The sequence below is a fragment of the Megalobrama amblycephala genome, linkage group LG20 (assembly GCF_018812025.1).
Source record: "Megalobrama amblycephala isolate DHTTF-2021 linkage group LG20, ASM1881202v1, whole genome shotgun sequence".
NCBI lineage: Eukaryota > Metazoa > Chordata > Actinopteri > Cypriniformes > Xenocyprididae > Megalobrama > Megalobrama amblycephala.
In genome coordinates this window covers 29,459,821-29,477,804 of record NC_063063.1, presented here as the reverse complement: position 1 = coordinate 29,477,804, position 17,984 = coordinate 29,459,821, and the positions used below count along the sequence as shown (strand labels likewise).

Genomic DNA, 17,984 nt, shown 5'->3' with positions numbered 1-17,984 from the left:
TCTCTGTATGAAAACAAATAGGATATTTAAAAAACATTTCTAAAATAATAGGGTTAAAACATTTTTAAACTGCTCATAATAAAATAAAAACAAGCAAAAAACAAATAATCATCTTAAAACACTTAAAGATTATCATGGCAATTCTGCAGAAAAACCTGTCTTTTCATCCCTGAGAACAAAATGAATAAGTTTTATTAATATTTATTTAATATTAACACGATACATATTTTTGACAAATGCAAAAAAAAAAAAAAAAAAAATCTTTAATGATAATGATGAGCCTAAACACTTAATATAAATATATAAATATAAATTCGTTCACCACATCATGACAAAAATATCATACACTCACCGTATACACCTTCTGTTGTTAAATGTCTCATTGGCGTAAATGCATGTTTCACTTGTTCAAGGATTTGCAATGATTAAATACATGTAGGCCTATATTTTGATATTAAATGCCCATACCTCCGTGCCTTTATACTATTTGTCAAAAGTTCACAACATGAACATAGGGAAATAATATCACATACCGTCAAGGGAGACATTTATGGTTACACATTTTTTAATATATTTTCAAAATTATATGGTTAAAAGTATTTGTTCACAGTTTATACAAATTAGTTCATGCCTTAACAAAACAGTTTGTATTATCCATTAACATGGTAATTAAAAGTCCTCTTTGTACATCATGATATCTTATGCATATTAGGCCTATATGAACAGAAAAAATGACTTCATTTAAAGGTATTGTTGTTAAATACTGTAGACATCGATCCATTCAAAATCCATGTAAAAACAACTTATATTTAACAAAAGAAAATGACATGTATGTGTAGTGCAAATCAGAGCCATATAGATATTTCTCTATGGCTCTGCCGCAAATATGACTGATTAAGCCCCGCCCCTCACTTCCGTTCTGTGGCTGCGGTTCTGAAACTGTGGTGCTGCGGGTCTGCAGCTGCTGTGTGTTCACAATTACAATATCGCAGTTTCAGGGTTGCCAACTTTGGGACTTTGGCTGGAGTGAGACTTTGTAAAAATTTCAGTTTGCGAGTGTGCGCGGAGAAAATGTTTGGTAACCCTAATTTTAAAAATCAATGTCAGTCCATGTTTACTTAGTATCATTGGGGTGAAATAATTTATTTTATTTTTTGTCAGTTTTGTTACCTGACAGGGGGGCGGAGCCAGACATTGTAAACATTCGGGGCTTAGCCCAAATCTATATTTGTCCAAAGACATTTAAATTTTCTATTAATAGCTTTACTGACATGAAAGGAGCTTTTGTTGTCGTATTCTTGTTCAGAAAATGTACATTATTTGACACTGTAATTTGTAAAACTTTGTTGGATGTACCTCCGCTAGGGGGGTCCAGGGGCATGCTCCCCCGGAAGAAAATTTTGTACATTTTAGAGTTAAATGCATCAATCTGGTGCACTCTGGAAACTCAAAATTAAGAGCTTCAACCCATGTACAGTGTGCAAATTGAACAAAGAAACAGCATTGACTTGTAGCTGGACATTAAAAAGGGTTCAAACATTTTTTTTTTTTTTTTTACAATACTTTTGTACTCATTTCTTTTTAAAAGATATATCCTTGAGCTTTTATTTTGATCACCAGATCACCAGCTGATCGCGTGCGCAAATGCGCTCACTTCTCTTTAAAACATGCAGCACAGAGAGACTGTATACTTAATCACTGTCTTCAGCTGTTTTATAAAGGCACAAAGCCACATCACAGTTTCGATTTTAGTTCGTTGGCAAACGTAGCATGTTTTAAATTTTCAGTTCATTGAAACGGTGGCGGCAGCAGAGGGTCATTAATGGAAAACACTGAATGAATGTATAGCTGATAAATGTGCTAAAGTTGTCATATCGGTTGTTATATAACAAAACGTATATAACGTACTCGGTTACTTACGTAACCTCGGTTCCCTGAGAGATAAGGGAACGAGTATTGCGTTACAAACGCTATGAGAAAACTCCTTTTCTCGAGAAAATAACGGCCATGGTGTGTAAGTCAGAAGAAGCAGCCTGGCCAGCGGCGGAGTGTGCACGATCCGGGAGTGCTGAAGACGTTCTGCGCGGCTTTGATGGGTGCGCGGCCACAAATGGGCGGCGACCGCTTCTTCCAGTGGCAGGAGCTTCACATATCCTTTTTCCTCAGCGCCCTCAACAAATAGAGCGTTAACTGTACGTACACACCGCCGCCGACTTGAGCTGCAAAGAAGCTCTGGCCGCTTTGTCAAAGACGCTTGTCAAAAAGTACGGGGAAGCTTGACGCTTTGGCCGCTCTGAATATTGAGTGCGCGCGCGCGGCCAGGGCTCTCTGTCTTTGCTCGTGCGCGCTGAAAATTTCATATTTTGGTATGAACATTAACCCGCCAGTGTGGCGGATAGCCTTTTGAGATTTGCTCGCCAAACGGAAAATCTACCCGCATTTGGCGCTTGGCGGGTGTTAATTTCGGACCCTACATGAGACTATTTTTATTGAGCAATTTAGCTAGCCCACATCATAACGCACGGCAGACAACATTTGCAACTATAGTTGAAGTCTGTAACTTAGTCTCGGCACACAGACTGATTAGGCAAGGCTACGTCTGTAGTGACAAGGCTCACCATTTTATTATTTGCTTACCTTGATTGTCTTCCAAACTTTCACACGTGCCGACTCCGAACTCTCTCTGAACTTCTCACACGCAACTGACGTATCAGGTGCAAGGTTTTCAGCCAATCAACGATCAGAGAATACTGCTGTGAGAACGTTGTAGGGAGATGTAACAGCTGTGGGCCTTAAACTCCTCTCCTGTCATTAATACACTGTGGTCTAGTCATCAACAGAAAATTAACGGATTGAGAGGGGAGAAAAATGGATTTTGGCGTGACATTTCTTGCGTGTACGTGAGAGCGTGAGATTGATGCTGAAAGCGTGAGTGTCACGCCAGATGCGTGAGAGTTGGCAACCCTGCAGTTTGTGATATCTTCACTTCCTGTTCTGTATATGTTTATTCATGTCACAATGCTACTATGCTGAGAGTTATTCATGTCAAGTTTATATAGGAGTACTGTATAGTGCGCTGGGTGATATTTATTGCCAGTATACAGACACTTTCGGTTTCAACGTGCCGATTACAGCTGCGTTCCATTCGTCAGAGTACCTACGCAGTGTTCACTGCTCCCGACTCCCTGAGCACGGTATATCATTCAGTTGAAGTGGACTTCACTGACAATAATCACTCATTTGCAACGCCCTGCAAACGTCATCAAAGAAAGTCAACAACGGTGTCATGCAGATTATGATATAACATAAAAAAATATATATTATAATTTATATAATTGACTCTTAACAGATTTGAAGTTGTAACTGTTATGTCATATTAAAATAAATTATCATGGTTAACCAGAGGTGTACTTCACTAATTTTACTTGATTACTGTACTTAAAGGGATTCCCTGGTGTTAAGACTTGTATGGCTTAATACAACATAAATTATGTGTCTCACTGAAATATGTAGTAGAAAACCCATGAAAGATTTACGTTATTTAAAAAAATCCATAACATATTCGGACAATGGGCGGCGCCATTTTGTTTGCGTTCAATGTCGATGACGTCAAATGGTTGCACTCTGTCAGCTACTTACATTACTCTATGGCTGTCCGCAACACACCTCGGAATATAATATATGATGCCACATTGTGCAGCTATATACACTGCGTTCCAAATTATCATTCAATTGACATATCAGTAAGATTTCAGTACAATAAACATTCAGATTTTAGTTTTTCTAAGAAAATGTTTGTTCGTTTATTTATTTTATTTATTTATTTTATTTATTTATTAACTGGAATCAATCTCAGACAAAATAATTTGCCAGATCTATGGAAACCCTACTTATAGGTTGTTCCACATTATTAAGAAAGTCACAGTTCTCATGCAATATGGGGAGAAAGAAAGATCTTTCTGAAGATGAAAAGCATGAAATGGTGCAATGTTGTGCAAAAGGCATGAAAACAACTAATATTGTGTGAAACTGAATGGAGATTATCGAATTATCATAAGATTTGTGAGTGATTTAGAGCACAGCAGAACTCGGTCAGATAAAGGCTTATTAAGGAAAGTTCCTATCAAAAAAATGTATTGTATTAAAAGGGCAGCTATAAAAAAGCCAGTGTTGAGCAGCAAACAGGTATTTGAAGCTGCTGGTGTCTCTGGAGTCTTGAGAAGCTCTCCATGCAGGCTGGCAGTTGTGCGTAAAGATGCATTTTAGACACCACTAACCAAACCTAACAAAGAGAAACATTTACAGTGGGTGTAGAAATACATTTTCAAACAGTTTTATTGCGGTCATGTTTTTTTGCAGCATGGGATAGTGCATAGTGCATTGTACAATAGTGCATTGTACTATGCACTATCCTCGTTTTTATACCATAGCTGAAAATGGCCAGTTATGAACTCCACATACCTTGCAAAAGTCATTTTAATACCCTCCATCTCACTTCCCAGTATTCCAGCCCAAATCATCACCCACCAGCTCCTTGCTGACGTCGCAGTCTTGTTGGAACGTGGTGGCCATTCACCAACCATCCAGAAATCCATCCATTTAGACCATCCATTGTAGTACGGCATTAGTCAGTGAATAAAACTATTTAAAAATGAGTCTTCATGTATTTCTACACCCACTGTTAATGTTTCTCTTTGTGAGGTTTGGTTTGGTTTGGAGTGGCTGAAATGCATCTTTATGCACAACTGCCAGCCTGCATGGAGAGCTTCTTGAGACTCCAGAGGCACCAGCAGCTTCAAATACCTGTTTACTGCTCAACATTGGCTTTTTTTTATAGCTGCCCTCCTAATACAATTAATGTTTTTGACAGGAACTTTCCTCAATAAGCCTTTATCTGACCGAGTTCTGCTGTGCTCTAAATCACTCACAAATCTTATGATAATTTGATAATCTCCATTCAGTTTCACATAATATTAGTTGTTTTCATGCCTTTTGCACAACATTGCACCATTTCATGCTTTTCATCTTCAGAAAGATCTTTCTTCCTCCCCATATTGCATGAGAACTGTGACTTGGTTAATAATGTGGAAAGACCTCTGAGTAGGGTTTCCATAGATCTGGCAAATTATTTTGTCTGAGATTTGATACCAGTTATCTAAAAAGACATGGATAAATAAACGAACAATCATTTTCTTAGAAAAACTAAAATCTGAATGTTTATTGTACAGAAATCTTACTGATTTGTCTCTCTCTCTCTCTCTCTCTCTCTCTATCTATCTATATATATATATATATATATATATATATATATATATATATATATATATATATATATATATATATAATATAAGTGTATGCTTTAACCAAATGCAGCGCTTGTCGTGGAGACTTACGAACCTATAACGCATCTCGATTGAGACAGACTGACTCAAAGCTTTCGTGCGCTGATGCACGAGATATCTGTGATTGCATAAACAGCAGCATATTATCATCGTGTTTAACTGTGTGTATACATTCAGGTGACATATCTGGCGATTTTTACACACCATACAACAGTAGTTTGAATAGTCACAGAGTCATTGCACGTCTTCGATGTTTTCATCCTCACCAATTTTGCGATCTGGTTCAAATTGAAAAGGCTGATCTTGTTTTAAAAGGAACCCCGCGGATATAAGACTTACTAGATTACGGTTGCACCAAAGTATACAGATGAAAAATAATCAAAATAAAAAATGAGCTGCATTTTATTGATTATCAGCTTGCAAAATCAAGACCGCAATCAGAGAGGGCACGGCAACAACACTGGTAAGATCATTCAGTCGCATTACCTTTAATGAAGATGATTGTGTTCTGAGTGCCTGCGACTTACTTTCATTTTCATTTGTGGCAGCTTGCGCGTTGTGTTGCTGAATAGAAAATCAGCTGCGCATCTGCGGTGATGCGTGCTGCAGTAGCGCTGTCAAATCTGACTATAACATGTTATTTAGCCTATAACATGCTCTCACACGTTTATTTTTTAGTATTTTTGGGAGTTAAATTTACATATGCGGTTTTTAACAACCAGATGCATTCATACCTGTTCAGTTTTGACTGGAATGTGTCCCAGACCGCCTCCTGAGTGATCGGATTTATATCTGTCTCATCTTCTTCATAACTTCCCATTCTTTTCTCCTCTTATCGCTAGTAAAGCAGTAAAAACTTACATCGCTTCTCTTGTGGCTCATCGGCTGAGAATAACAACCAAAAGCTGCACAATGTGGCATCGTATATTATATTCCGAGGTGTGTTGCGGACAGAGTAATGTAAGTAGCTGACAGAGTGCAACCATTTGACGTCATCGACATAGAACGCAAACAAAATAGCGCCGCCTATTGTCCGAATATGTTATTGTTTTTTTTTTAAATAACGTAAATCTTTCATGGGTTTTCTACTACATATTTCAGTAAGAGACATCATTTATGCTGTATTAAGCCATACAAGTCTTAACACCTAGGGATCTCTTTTAGTATTATTTTTGGGGATTTTTACTTTACTTGAGTACAAATAAAAATGAATACTTTGACTTTTACTTAATTAAATTTTTTAAGAAAAAAAGTACTTTTTACTCCTTACAATTTTATTTACTCTCAAAAAGTACTTATCTTTTGGAGATCACTTCATTCGATTTTCCCTTGCTTTTACCAAACCAATTGAATTACACTGATGCCCAGTTTCATTTAAATATTATTTATTCAATGAGATTCATTTTCACATTCCATGAAATTGGTCAGACATGTTCATTGGTCCTTTGGAAGTGACCTTGACCTCAAAGAATATACAATAACAAGAAGCGACAGTCAATAGAACGTTCCATTGCAACACCGGCGCCCAGCAGCAGCCCTGCGTTTCCGCCATTTTGGGGTGAAAGCGAGTCGTCAGTCCACTAGTTTCTATGGCAATATCAGCTGCTTTGTTAAAAAAAAAACGTACATTAAAGCTGAAATCCAACCTGAATGATGACAGCACAGAATAAAATACTGTCACTAGTGATCATCAAATCTTTTAACAGTTTATTTTACAGACTTTGTGTTTAAGTCTTCCACTTTTTTCACAAAACCTTTGCTCTCTAGAAAGACAGTCAGTTTGGGTTAAAATTCTTTAAAAGGCTTATAAACACTGAATTAATATCAACATATGAAATTAAATTAAGGACATGCATCAGAAAAAATAGGAATGTTGGACAATAAATATATGAATATAACACCTTGATTTTGCAGTGTTCTCTAATATCCGTTAAAGCAAAAGTGTCCAAAAGTGTGAATAATGGGATAACAGACACAGCATGTATTGTAAGATCATTATGTTTGTAGTGTGATCCGTTAAAACCTACAATATATATATATATATTTAAATTCAGACCTAGATACTATTACTATTACTCCACTAGGTCAAAAATATATTGTTCGCTGCAAACATGATGATCTTAAATTTATTATTAATTTACTATTAATAAATGTGTAAAGTTGTATAAAATGGAAATGCTCAATAAAGTAGGCTAACTACATTACCTCAGATGGATGAATGGTTGGATTCCACAACTGGTAAAATAAAACATATATAAGACAATACAACATTTACTGTAGGAGCCATATAATTTACTGGTGACTTAATTTTAAAAAATGTTCTATGGCGCTTCTGATTTGGCCGTGAAATTAGCCAATTTTGGGTGCGTAAGATGTGAAGGATTCTATGGTCCAGTTAGTTTTTTCACCCCATAATGGCGGCCATGCTATCTATGGGGAGCGCCATCTAGTTACCAAAAAAGTATCAGTGTCACCACTTGGGTTCTAAGCTCTTTGTTGTCCTGGAAATTAGAGAAATTATAACAGTCAATCAGTGGAAGAAAATGGAGGAAGAACGTGATTCAGCTGTGAACACAGTCCAAAATCAGCCACAGGATCAAGAGTACCCGTGGCCAACAGTTCATCTGATGATGAAGATTTTTTTGCTTCTTTGAAAGCAACAACACATGAAGCCAGCAAAGACTTGGATGGATATCTGGCCTGTGTTTCAGACACCAGTGTTTCAGGCACTGCAGGATTGCTTTTTAGCCCCAAAAAAGCTAGGCTTGACACTCACAATTTTGAAAATCAGCTTCTGCTTAAGTTAAATCTGAGGTTTTACAACTTTGAGTACCATATTGCATACTGGCATTAGGTAGTAACCTTTATAGTTTGATAATTAAATACAATTAAACACAAACAGTTCTAAAGCAAGTTAAAATCTTGTATGTGGTTCATTCAATTCATGTTTTTAGAGATTAAAATTTTAAACAAGAATCTCTAGGTTTTATTCTTGCTGTTACTTTTACTCAAGTACAATTTTAATGTGGTACTTTTTTACTTTTACTCAAGTATGATTCTGGCCAGATACTTTTACTTTTAATTGAGTAAAATTTTCACTCAGTACTTGTACTTTCACTTGTTACTTTCAGTAACATTCAGTTGTTACTTTCAGTAACATTTTTGAGTACTTTTTACACCTCTGTGATTAACTGTATGTAGGCTATTCTTAATCCACGGTCTGGGTCTCATCTCATGTGCTTTCTTTTCCACGCGCACTAATGTACCTCTTTATAAACATCTTCAGTGTTCAATAAACCCCTTTGATTTAATCTGATTGCCTTGATCCATTCCTGTGTTCTGATCGGCACACCAAGAGGAAAGCTAGAGACATTAGAACCACCTTAGAATACAATCCTAGTTCAACTCCTTAACAAATATTGTTAGACAAATAAACAGTAAGTAATAAAATAGTAAAAAATAATCAAATTATGAGTAATAGCAAAAATAAATACATCAGAACAAACATATAAATGAAACTGCTTTTCAAGATTTTCATGTAGGTTTAAACAGGAAGCTACAGAAATTGTAATCTATAATGTATTGCCAACTATAACTATAGATTAAACTTTAATAAAGTTAATCAGTCAAGAGCAGTTACAGATGCTTAAATAATGTTTTAAAAATGCTGAATATATAAAACGTTAAATAATGTTATTTGAAATTATTAAAAAAATGAAAAGACACTTTAAACATGAAATTAACCCACCAGTAGGTGACAGTGAATATCATTGAGATTCATCCGATTCAAACGGCTGATTCATTCTGTGGACTTTGGTACTGTTTTTGTAGACAAAATTGAGCTAAACAGGTGATTTGGTGTCTAAAATGTAAGTCAATTGATATTAAGTTCTTGTTCATTAAACTGTACGCTGTATAAAATCAATATCACATTTGTAATCATGCTGATATTTGGAGAAAAATGGCACTCTTCATGTAATATTTGTTAACTATATTAAATGACATAAATATAAAAGACACACAGGGTAATTTTTTCTCCTTTTCTTGAATTCTGATGCATTCTAAAGGCATTTTAATAGACTAAATCATGCAGTGAAAGTGTAAATATGCACACGCACTAGTCTAACCTACTAGACCACGTCACATAGTGCATGCGTGCGCTCAATGGGTGTGTTTTTGTAAAGTGAGGGACATACTCAATAATTTCAGATTGTTAAATCAACAATTACAATATCATAGACGATATATCACACACCCTACAGCACTGGCCCGATCGTTCTGTCTACTGTCCCTAGCGTCGTTCACACTGGCCCCGGGCCATCGGGCAGCTCTTATTGTCGAGCCCTGAAACTATTCGTTTATAGTTTATAAACTGTAGTTAATACATTAATAGACTAAATGCAAAATTTTGTTCTTCATTCATTGTTATTGTTTAATTAGCTCATATGTAAGAGGTAGATAATGTTTTGTTAAAGATTTATCAACCATAAAGAGTTCTCACTTTAGATTTTAATACAGTCTTTATTGGAGATTAATTACATTACACACACACACACACACACACACACGCAGGGTTTCAATTTTTTATGGTGACTTAATATAGAAATAATGATTTTTATACTGTACAAACTGTATTTTCTATCCCCTAAACCAAACTGATGTATTTTATGACCTAATGAGTACTTGAATGTATTTCATATTGACAGCATTATGATATTTATTTATTCATTTATTAACTGGTTATGTTAAGTTTTGTAGATTTGGAGGCTTAATGTGTGTTGATCTGATCTGAGAGAGTGAAGAGTGTGTCATTGTTCTCTACAGGTTGATGGATTGTGGTGTCACAGATGAAGGTTGTGCTGCTCTGGCTTCAGCTCTGAGATCAAACCCCTCACACCTGAGACATCTGGATCTGTCTAGGAATAAACTAGGAGACTCGGCAGTGAAGCTGCTCTCTGATCTGGAGAATGATCCACATTATAAACTGGAGACACTATGGTAACAATAGTTTTTAACAATTTTCATCATCATATTTTCATATAAAGTTTAAATGTCTGTTTTACTCAGTAGAAATAAAAGGAAACTGTACCAGGTTCAGTAACAGCACATGTGTGTGAATATTGTGTCTGAGATCATCAGATAATGAGTCTTAAATTCAGCTTCAGTTTCTGTAGGTCTCTGAACTTTAAACTGTTTAAAGTGAGTTTAATTCTGCTCATAGTGTTGTGACTGATTGTGAAAATAATATTAATGTTATTTCCAGCTTTTACCCTTTAACTGTCTGTGTGTGTGTGATAATCTGAGGTTTGGGTTTGTAGAAACTCATAATGTAATAACTGCACATAATGTAATAAGTATTATATTATTATTGTAATAAAATGTTCATAATGTAACAATTTTCTGTTGTAATGAAATGTAATGAAATCTTGAGCTCAAAATGTAATAATTTTTTTACATTATGAAAAATTAATTATATTATAAACTCATAATTGTCATAATTGAAACAGCTTTTAAAACATAAAATCACATTATCTGCTTCAGCCAATTGCAGCACAGAGTACAAGTTCAGCAAACATTTCTTCACTTTAATACAAGTTACAGCAAAACAAATCCTTAATGTACATCAGAGGACATGTTGAAAAATACAGTATAACTTACAATCATGTACAGTGGTTATAAAGAGACTACACACCTCTGTTAAAACAGTTTGGTTCTGTGATGTTAAAAAAGAAACAAACATTGATTGTAAGTTATACTGTATTTTTCAACATGTCCGCTGATGTACATTCAGGATTTGTTTTGCTGTAACTTGTATTAAAGTGAAAATAAATAATATTAATGTCAGTAATCTGGTGGATTTTGTAGGCAGGTTAAGATTAAATTTAGATTTTAAAATGTACTTTAAGAGAATACCAATGCTTTATGTTTAATAAAAATATAATCATAATAATCATAATAATTGCATGAATATTAAAATCTGTTGCATTTTGCAGGTAGTTTAAGATCGGAATTATTGTTTAAAAAAGAGAATACTAATATTTTTATGTTTTAAAAGCTGTTACAGTTATGATAATATAGGGAGTTTATAATGTAATACATTTCTCATAATGTAAAAATTATTACATTATGAGCTCAAGATTATTTGTTTTGATAAAATTATTACATTATGAACATTTTATTACAATAATAATGTAATACGTATTACATTAATGTGCAGTTATTACATTATGAGTTGCAACATCTGATATTAAATTTGTAGTGGAGTGTAATGATAATTTCTGCTGGTTCTGGATCAGCTGTCCGTTGTGTGACCTCTTGATTTTGTAAAGTGACTTTGAGCATCAGACAGAAGCTATATTATCATGTGTGAGAATGAATTGATAAAGCTTATCTAGTTTTCTTAGGAAAAGATGTGACAGACGTAATGTTTCATTCTGCATTTGTGACTGTTTGTGTTTTATTTTAGCACATGACAGTCTGATCTCCTCATGATCATCTGATGGTGAATAAGGATCCACTACAGAGACTCACAGTCAACAGAATCAACAGACTGAAGATACAGTGACTTCACTGTTATAAATTAAGATTCATTTAGATCTCAATGATCCTCTGACAGACCTGATGAGGCGGCAGTGAAAGAGCAAAGAAACCGGCTCCACCTCCCGACAGCTTCCTTTAATTTAGACCTGCAAACGCTTGAGGCAAATCAGACTAATAAAGATACTGTATCTTCTTCCACATGGTCACCAATCAGGAGCGACGAGTGATCATGGGAGTCACTTGGTCCCAAATGATCCGCGTCTGTCGAGCACAGAGAGAGGGAGGATCCATCAGAGTCCATTAATAATAAAATACTGGAATTCAATAAACGCTCCATGTTAGTTTGACAGGTGGAGATCAGTCTCTAGTGTAGTGATGAGTCTGGACTGGAGCGATAGATATAGAAGAGTGAATGTAAATCTGTGAAAGTAACTGTATGAGCAACAAGTCAAGTCACTTTTAGTTATATAGCACTTTTTACAATGCAGATTGTGTCAAAGCAGCTTTACAGTGATAACTGGTATATCATTTTGGCTCTTAAAGAAAATGGTGTCATTATCCAGCTTAAGTAAATTCAGTATTGATTCATTCCGATGTAAGAAACAATAGTTATTAATTTAGTTAATAACTAGCTCTACTGCATGATCTTCCCTGGCTACCTGTGGCATCACGTTTTCACTTTAAGATATTATTTCTAACATTTAAGGCATTAAATGGTCTTGCGCCTCCATATCTGTCTGACCTACTCTACTCCTACTCTCCTGCCCGGTTCCTCAGATCATCTGAGCTTGGTCTTTTGTCCATTCCTTGTTTTCGGCTGTCCACTGTAGGTGGTAGGTATTAGATATTAGTATGTAGGTATTAGATATATAGTATGTTACTGTGCAGAAATTGAGTCGCAATGATGAGATCTTTTATGCGCTCAGCATGTCTGTGATCGACTACAATGTTCATCTCTGCAACCTTTCATGCCACAATCTAAATATAATGCCACGGATCTAAATGTAATGCAACACTTTTCATGATTAGTTAACCAATCACAGCAGTGGGCGTTTACACTGAAGTCTCACAGCAGACACGCCCATTAAAACCAGAGGGCTAAAATCAGGGTAGGAAAAATGCCTTTTATTTATAAATTATGGCAATTTTAGATGTAAAAAGCATACTCACATTATGAGTGCACCACAGGAAACATTATAAATAACGCAGTTCATGACCCCTTCCCCCATCAGCCAATCACTGTGTACATAGGGGTGCATAGTCCATAGCAAAGAGGTCAACCCGGCCCTAACTCTTAGCTTAAATCTTCTCTCTGTTCCTTAGTAAAAGTTGGTCTCAGCAGCTCTGTGAATAGGTTTTAAGAGAAAACTCTTAACTAAGAACTTTTACTGCCATTTACAAGAACTCTTAGTGGTAAGATAACATGTTTTGTGAATACGGCCTCTGCCAAGTCAACAGAAGATCTTTTTTTTTTAAATACATGGATATAAATATTAATTCTGTTCAAATGACCAAACAGTTTGACTCTTATTTCCCTGTCAGTTAAAACATATCTTAGTTGTAGTAGCTGTTATTGGCCGCTTGTTCTGTCCGAGTCGTGAAGCAGAAACAGTTTCATCGAGTTTTCAGTCTCCAGGACTGACATTTGAATCACTTCCACAATCAGGTTTAGTGAAGAAAACAGTTCTAATGAAGGAAAACTGAGGAAAAACTACAAACAAACAGCGATATAAGAGCTTTATATTTAATGAAGACAGTCTTCACATATTGCAGAAGTGTAAAAAAATGAATTCCAACATACTGCACAAAAATAAATTATTTTTCAAATAATATTACAAATGTGCTCAATGTTATCAAACTGAACAGACAGATGTACGATGAGTTCTAACAGGTTCATCAGTTTTTTAACAGAACTTTACTGATATATGGAAGACATGTCAACACGTCAGACGGAGTCGGTGTGTGTTTTGACGTGAGGAGAGGGTTTAAAGCTGGAGCGGTCCACAAGGCCTCGGTCAGTCAGAGAATAGTGACGTGCGGCCCATTCCCGACGTTCCCGCCTCACCGACAGCAGCTCTTCTGCTTCCTTAGGGAGTGTCGACTCATCCTGCTCAGAGAACGCAGCACAAACCATATATTCTTCTGAATGTTTAGTTACAGGGTTTTTTTTTTTGTTGTTTTCTTATGCATTTATAAAAAGGTGTTTTGCATTTGTGAACCATTTTTTCATCAGTATTTCATTAGGTTACACATTTATGAATCATATTTAGTAAATAGGATTCTGACTCCATATTTAAGACATATGTGCATGTTCTGACCTGGTCGAAGTGAAGAGACTGGTTCTGGTAGCTGCTCATGTATGCATCCACCAGAACAGTGTAATCGGACATGAGAGCATCCAGAAGCAGCAGGCGCAGCGGGAGAAGGTGCCGGACGGAAGCAGCCATCAAACTCATCAGCGCAGGAGGACACGGACAGATGTACCAGATCTCAGGACACTCCTGCAAGAGGACAGTCTTGTGTTCAGATCCATCTGCGGACAGTGGGCTTCCCTTCTGACATGATGTACACCATTACCACAAACATCTGTAATAAGACTAGCAAATCACAACAATAGTACGGTGGCAGAGAGGTGCAAAAATCACAATACTAAAAAAGAAAAAATCCAAAAACAAACATTATCAGCACAGTGGAAAGACTAACAACAAAATAAGTCAGAAAACACAACAACAGGTCATATTAAAGGATAAGGTAGGTATATTTTGCAAATGGAATACTTATAGCTGATTGGACGAGACATCTGTCAATCAAGATATGCAGAAAGTAGAAAATCGATAGTTTCATACAAAGCCACAGCAGAACTGTTGAGTGTCTCTGAGCAACACAGCAGTGTTTCATTACTGAATGAATCTGTGGTTTTTGAATGAATCGGGTGAGCCATTGATTCAGTAACCCATTTATAAAGACAGTCGACTCTTGCTTTGTTCCTAAATGAATCTGCCTTTGAATTAATCAGTTGAATTAAAGGATTAGTTCACTTTCAAATTAAATTTTCCTGATAATTTACTCACCCCCATGTCATCCAAGATGTTCATGTCTTTCTTTATTCAGTCGAAAAGAAATTAAGGTTTTTGATGAAAACATTCCAGGATTATTCTCCTTATAGTGGACTTCAATGGCTTCCAAACGATTGAAGGTCAAAATTACAGTTTCAGTGCAGCTTCAAAGCGTTCTACATGATCCCAGACGAGGAATAAGGAAACCATCGCTCATTTTCTAAATCTTTTTTTATTTTATTTTATACATTTTAACCATAAATGCTCATCTTGAACTAGCTCTCTTCTTCTTCTCCATTAGAATTCCAGCAGTGTAGACACTGCTAAGCATATTACTGCCCTCCACAGGTCAAACTTTAAACTAAATTGTCATATACAATATTCTAGTGCAAGTATATAACAATTAGATCAAAGTTTGACCTGTGAAGGGCAGTAATACACTTAGTAGTGTCTACACTGCTGGAATTCAAATAGAGAATAAGAAGAAGAGAGCTAGTTCAAGATGAGCATTTATTGTTAAAATGTATATGATTTTTAATTGTTTTTTTTTTCGAAAATGAGTGATGGTTTCTCTAGATAAGACCCTTATTCCTTGTCTGGTATAGTTTAAAGCTCTTTGAAGCTGCACTGAAACTGTAATTTTGACCTTCAACAGCCATTGAAGTCCACTATATTGAGAAAATCCTGGAATGTTTTCATCAAAAACATTAATTTCTTTTTGACTGAAGAAAGAAAGACATGAACATCTTGGATGACATGGGGATGAGTAAATTATCAGGAAATTTTAATTTGAAAGTGAACTAATGCTTTAATGACTGAATGACTCACACATTAAGACAGAGACAAGCCGCCACCTACTGGCAGTTTTAGTTTTATATTTAATGTATAATTTCATTAAAAAATAATAATAATTCAGATTCCAGTATAAAATAAATAAATAAATAAATAAATAAATAAATAAATAATAAAGTCAAGTCAAGTCAAGTCAAGTCAAGTCAACTTTATTTATATAGCGCTTTTTACAATGCAGATTGTGTCAAAGCAGCTTTACATTGATAACTGGTATATAATTTTGGCTGCACAGCAGCTCTTCAAGAATAGTGTCAATGCAGGCAGATCAAAGCACTGTTGAATAAATGTCAAGAATACTGTTGAATATCAAATGTCAAGTCAAATGTCAAGTGTCCCCAACTAAGCAAGCCAAAGGCGACAGCGGCAAGGAACCCAAACTCCAACAGGTGACATCAGGTGACATCAGGTGGCAAACAAGTGGCAAATAGGTGTTAAAATGGAGAAAAAAAAAACCTTGGGAGAAACCAGGCTTAGTCGGGGGGCCAGTTCTCCTCTGGCGAACAGTGCTTTGTTACGATTCAGGTTGCTATCATAAATCTGATAGGATCGCAACATTCAAAGTATTTATTTTAGTTCCATCCAGTTGAGGATCGTATTCATCACGCCGATATGGATGGTTTGTTGAGGAACTGTGCTATTGGCTGTCGTGTCGATGAGGCCTTCACAGTGGATGATCTAGTCGACTCGATCTCTGCTGATACTTCAGGGCTGCGTTGTGGTCGTGTCCAATTGAGGATCGTATTCATCACGCCGGTATGGTCGGTTTGTTGAGGAACTGTGGCACTGGCTGTCGTGTTGATGATGTCTTCACAATGGATGATCTAGTCGACTCGATCTCTGCTGATACTTCAGGGCTGCGTTGTGGTCGTGTCAAGGCGCAGGTCCTTGGTCTCAGCTGGATACAGCCCGGATCCGGTTGACTACGGTAAACCTCGGGATGAACAGAAAGACTAATATTAGCGTAGATGCCATTCTTTTTCTGATGTAACGAGTACATCTGGTGTTATAGGAAGTGTTCCCGGTTCCGGCTGACCTAATTTATGCAGCCTAATAATCCTTTAACGGATTTGAAAATATAAATTGATAATGTGTTATGTGTATGCCAGGTTAAAGAGATGTGTTTTTAGTCTAGATTTAAACTGACAGAGTGTGTCTGCATCCCGAACAATGCTAGGAAGATTTATAAAAACACTATCTCACAGAATTATTTATACAATTAACTGCAGTGTAAATGAATTCATGTCATTGCCAATTTCTTTCGGAAACTTTTTGCATATACACAAGCCATCAAACTCTAGAGGGCGCAGGTTAATGGGTTCTTTGCAAGGGTTGCAATCATATCATTACTGCATGGCACAAACCCTAGTGAAAAAAAAGTATACTTTATTGTATTTTAAATATATTCCCTTTTTTTATAGTACACTGCAAATATACTAACAAAAAATGTACTATCATTAAATATCTAAAAAGTATATTAGTATCATATTTTCACAATGCAACTTTTAACACACTTTAAAATAATTGTACTTTAGTATATTTTCTAAAAAATATATTTTAGAAAAATATACTTGAAGTGTAAGTTCAGTTTATTTTTTAAAAGTGTATTTATTTGCACTTTATAAAAATATTTTTGAGGTATATTTTAACTGTGTGCTGAAAATGATCATTGTAACAATGCACTGAAAGTATATTTAAAAATACATTATTTAATATCCTGAATTTGTAGTGTATCTAATGTTAAATTTGAGTATATTTTTTAAGTTTACTTCTTCATCCTTGGAATTCATTATATTACTTGTGCTATTTACTTCAGTATGAATGCATTACAAGCCCATTTAGTATATGCAGTGTAGCCTATACAATTTCCAAATATGTGTAAATGTTTATTAAGTTTACACTGGCAGAATCATTTTACAATCGTACACACAAATCTATATTAAACAACACACCAGCAGCACAAGTAATGCGAAAAAATATGTCGAGTGGTTAAACTTATCGGAATTCAAATGTCTCTTCAACTTGGTCTGTGACCAATCAGATTTTGTTGCTCACTGCCTTCAGCCAATCAGAGCTGCTGATGTCACGGTCGTCGTCTCAATCCCCTCGCTCAGTCACTCAGGTGAAGTATAATGTCGCAATGTATAATTTATTTAATAAAACACTGAAAGTGCAATACATCGCTCAATCTTGGGGA

General features: G+C 35.7%; 2 protein-coding genes across 2 annotated transcripts in view; one reads left to right on the top strand and one right to left on the bottom strand.

Moving 5' to 3' along the window:
* The window catches only part of LOC125255173 (ribonuclease inhibitor-like), a 46,036-nt gene extending 33,381 nt beyond the window's left edge, over nucleotides 1-12,655 (top strand). Inside the window, exons 7-8 of the mRNA XM_048170206.1 lie at nucleotides 10,167-10,340; nucleotides 11,809-12,655. Of these exons, the coding sequence (XP_048026163.1) occupies nucleotides 10,167-10,340; nucleotides 11,809-11,815 (181 nt within the window). The 3' untranslated portion in view covers nucleotides 11,816-12,655. The remainder of the gene's footprint in view (nucleotides 1-10,166; nucleotides 10,341-11,808) is intronic.
* A 957-nt stretch (nucleotides 12,656-13,612) lies between these two features.
* LOC125256045 (piRNA biogenesis protein EXD1-like) lies at nucleotides 13,613-14,362 on the bottom strand. Its single transcript, XM_048171695.1, has 2 exons — nucleotides 14,201-14,362; nucleotides 13,613-13,989 (listed from the first exon to the last, which is right to left on the bottom strand). The coding sequence occupies exons 1-2, from the start codon at nucleotides 14,336-14,338 to the stop codon at nucleotides 13,828-13,830; spliced, it is 300 nt and encodes a 99-aa protein (XP_048027652.1). The 5' UTR covers nucleotides 14,339-14,362; the 3' UTR covers nucleotides 13,613-13,827.
* Nucleotides 14,363-17,984: the final 3,622 nt, after the last annotated feature.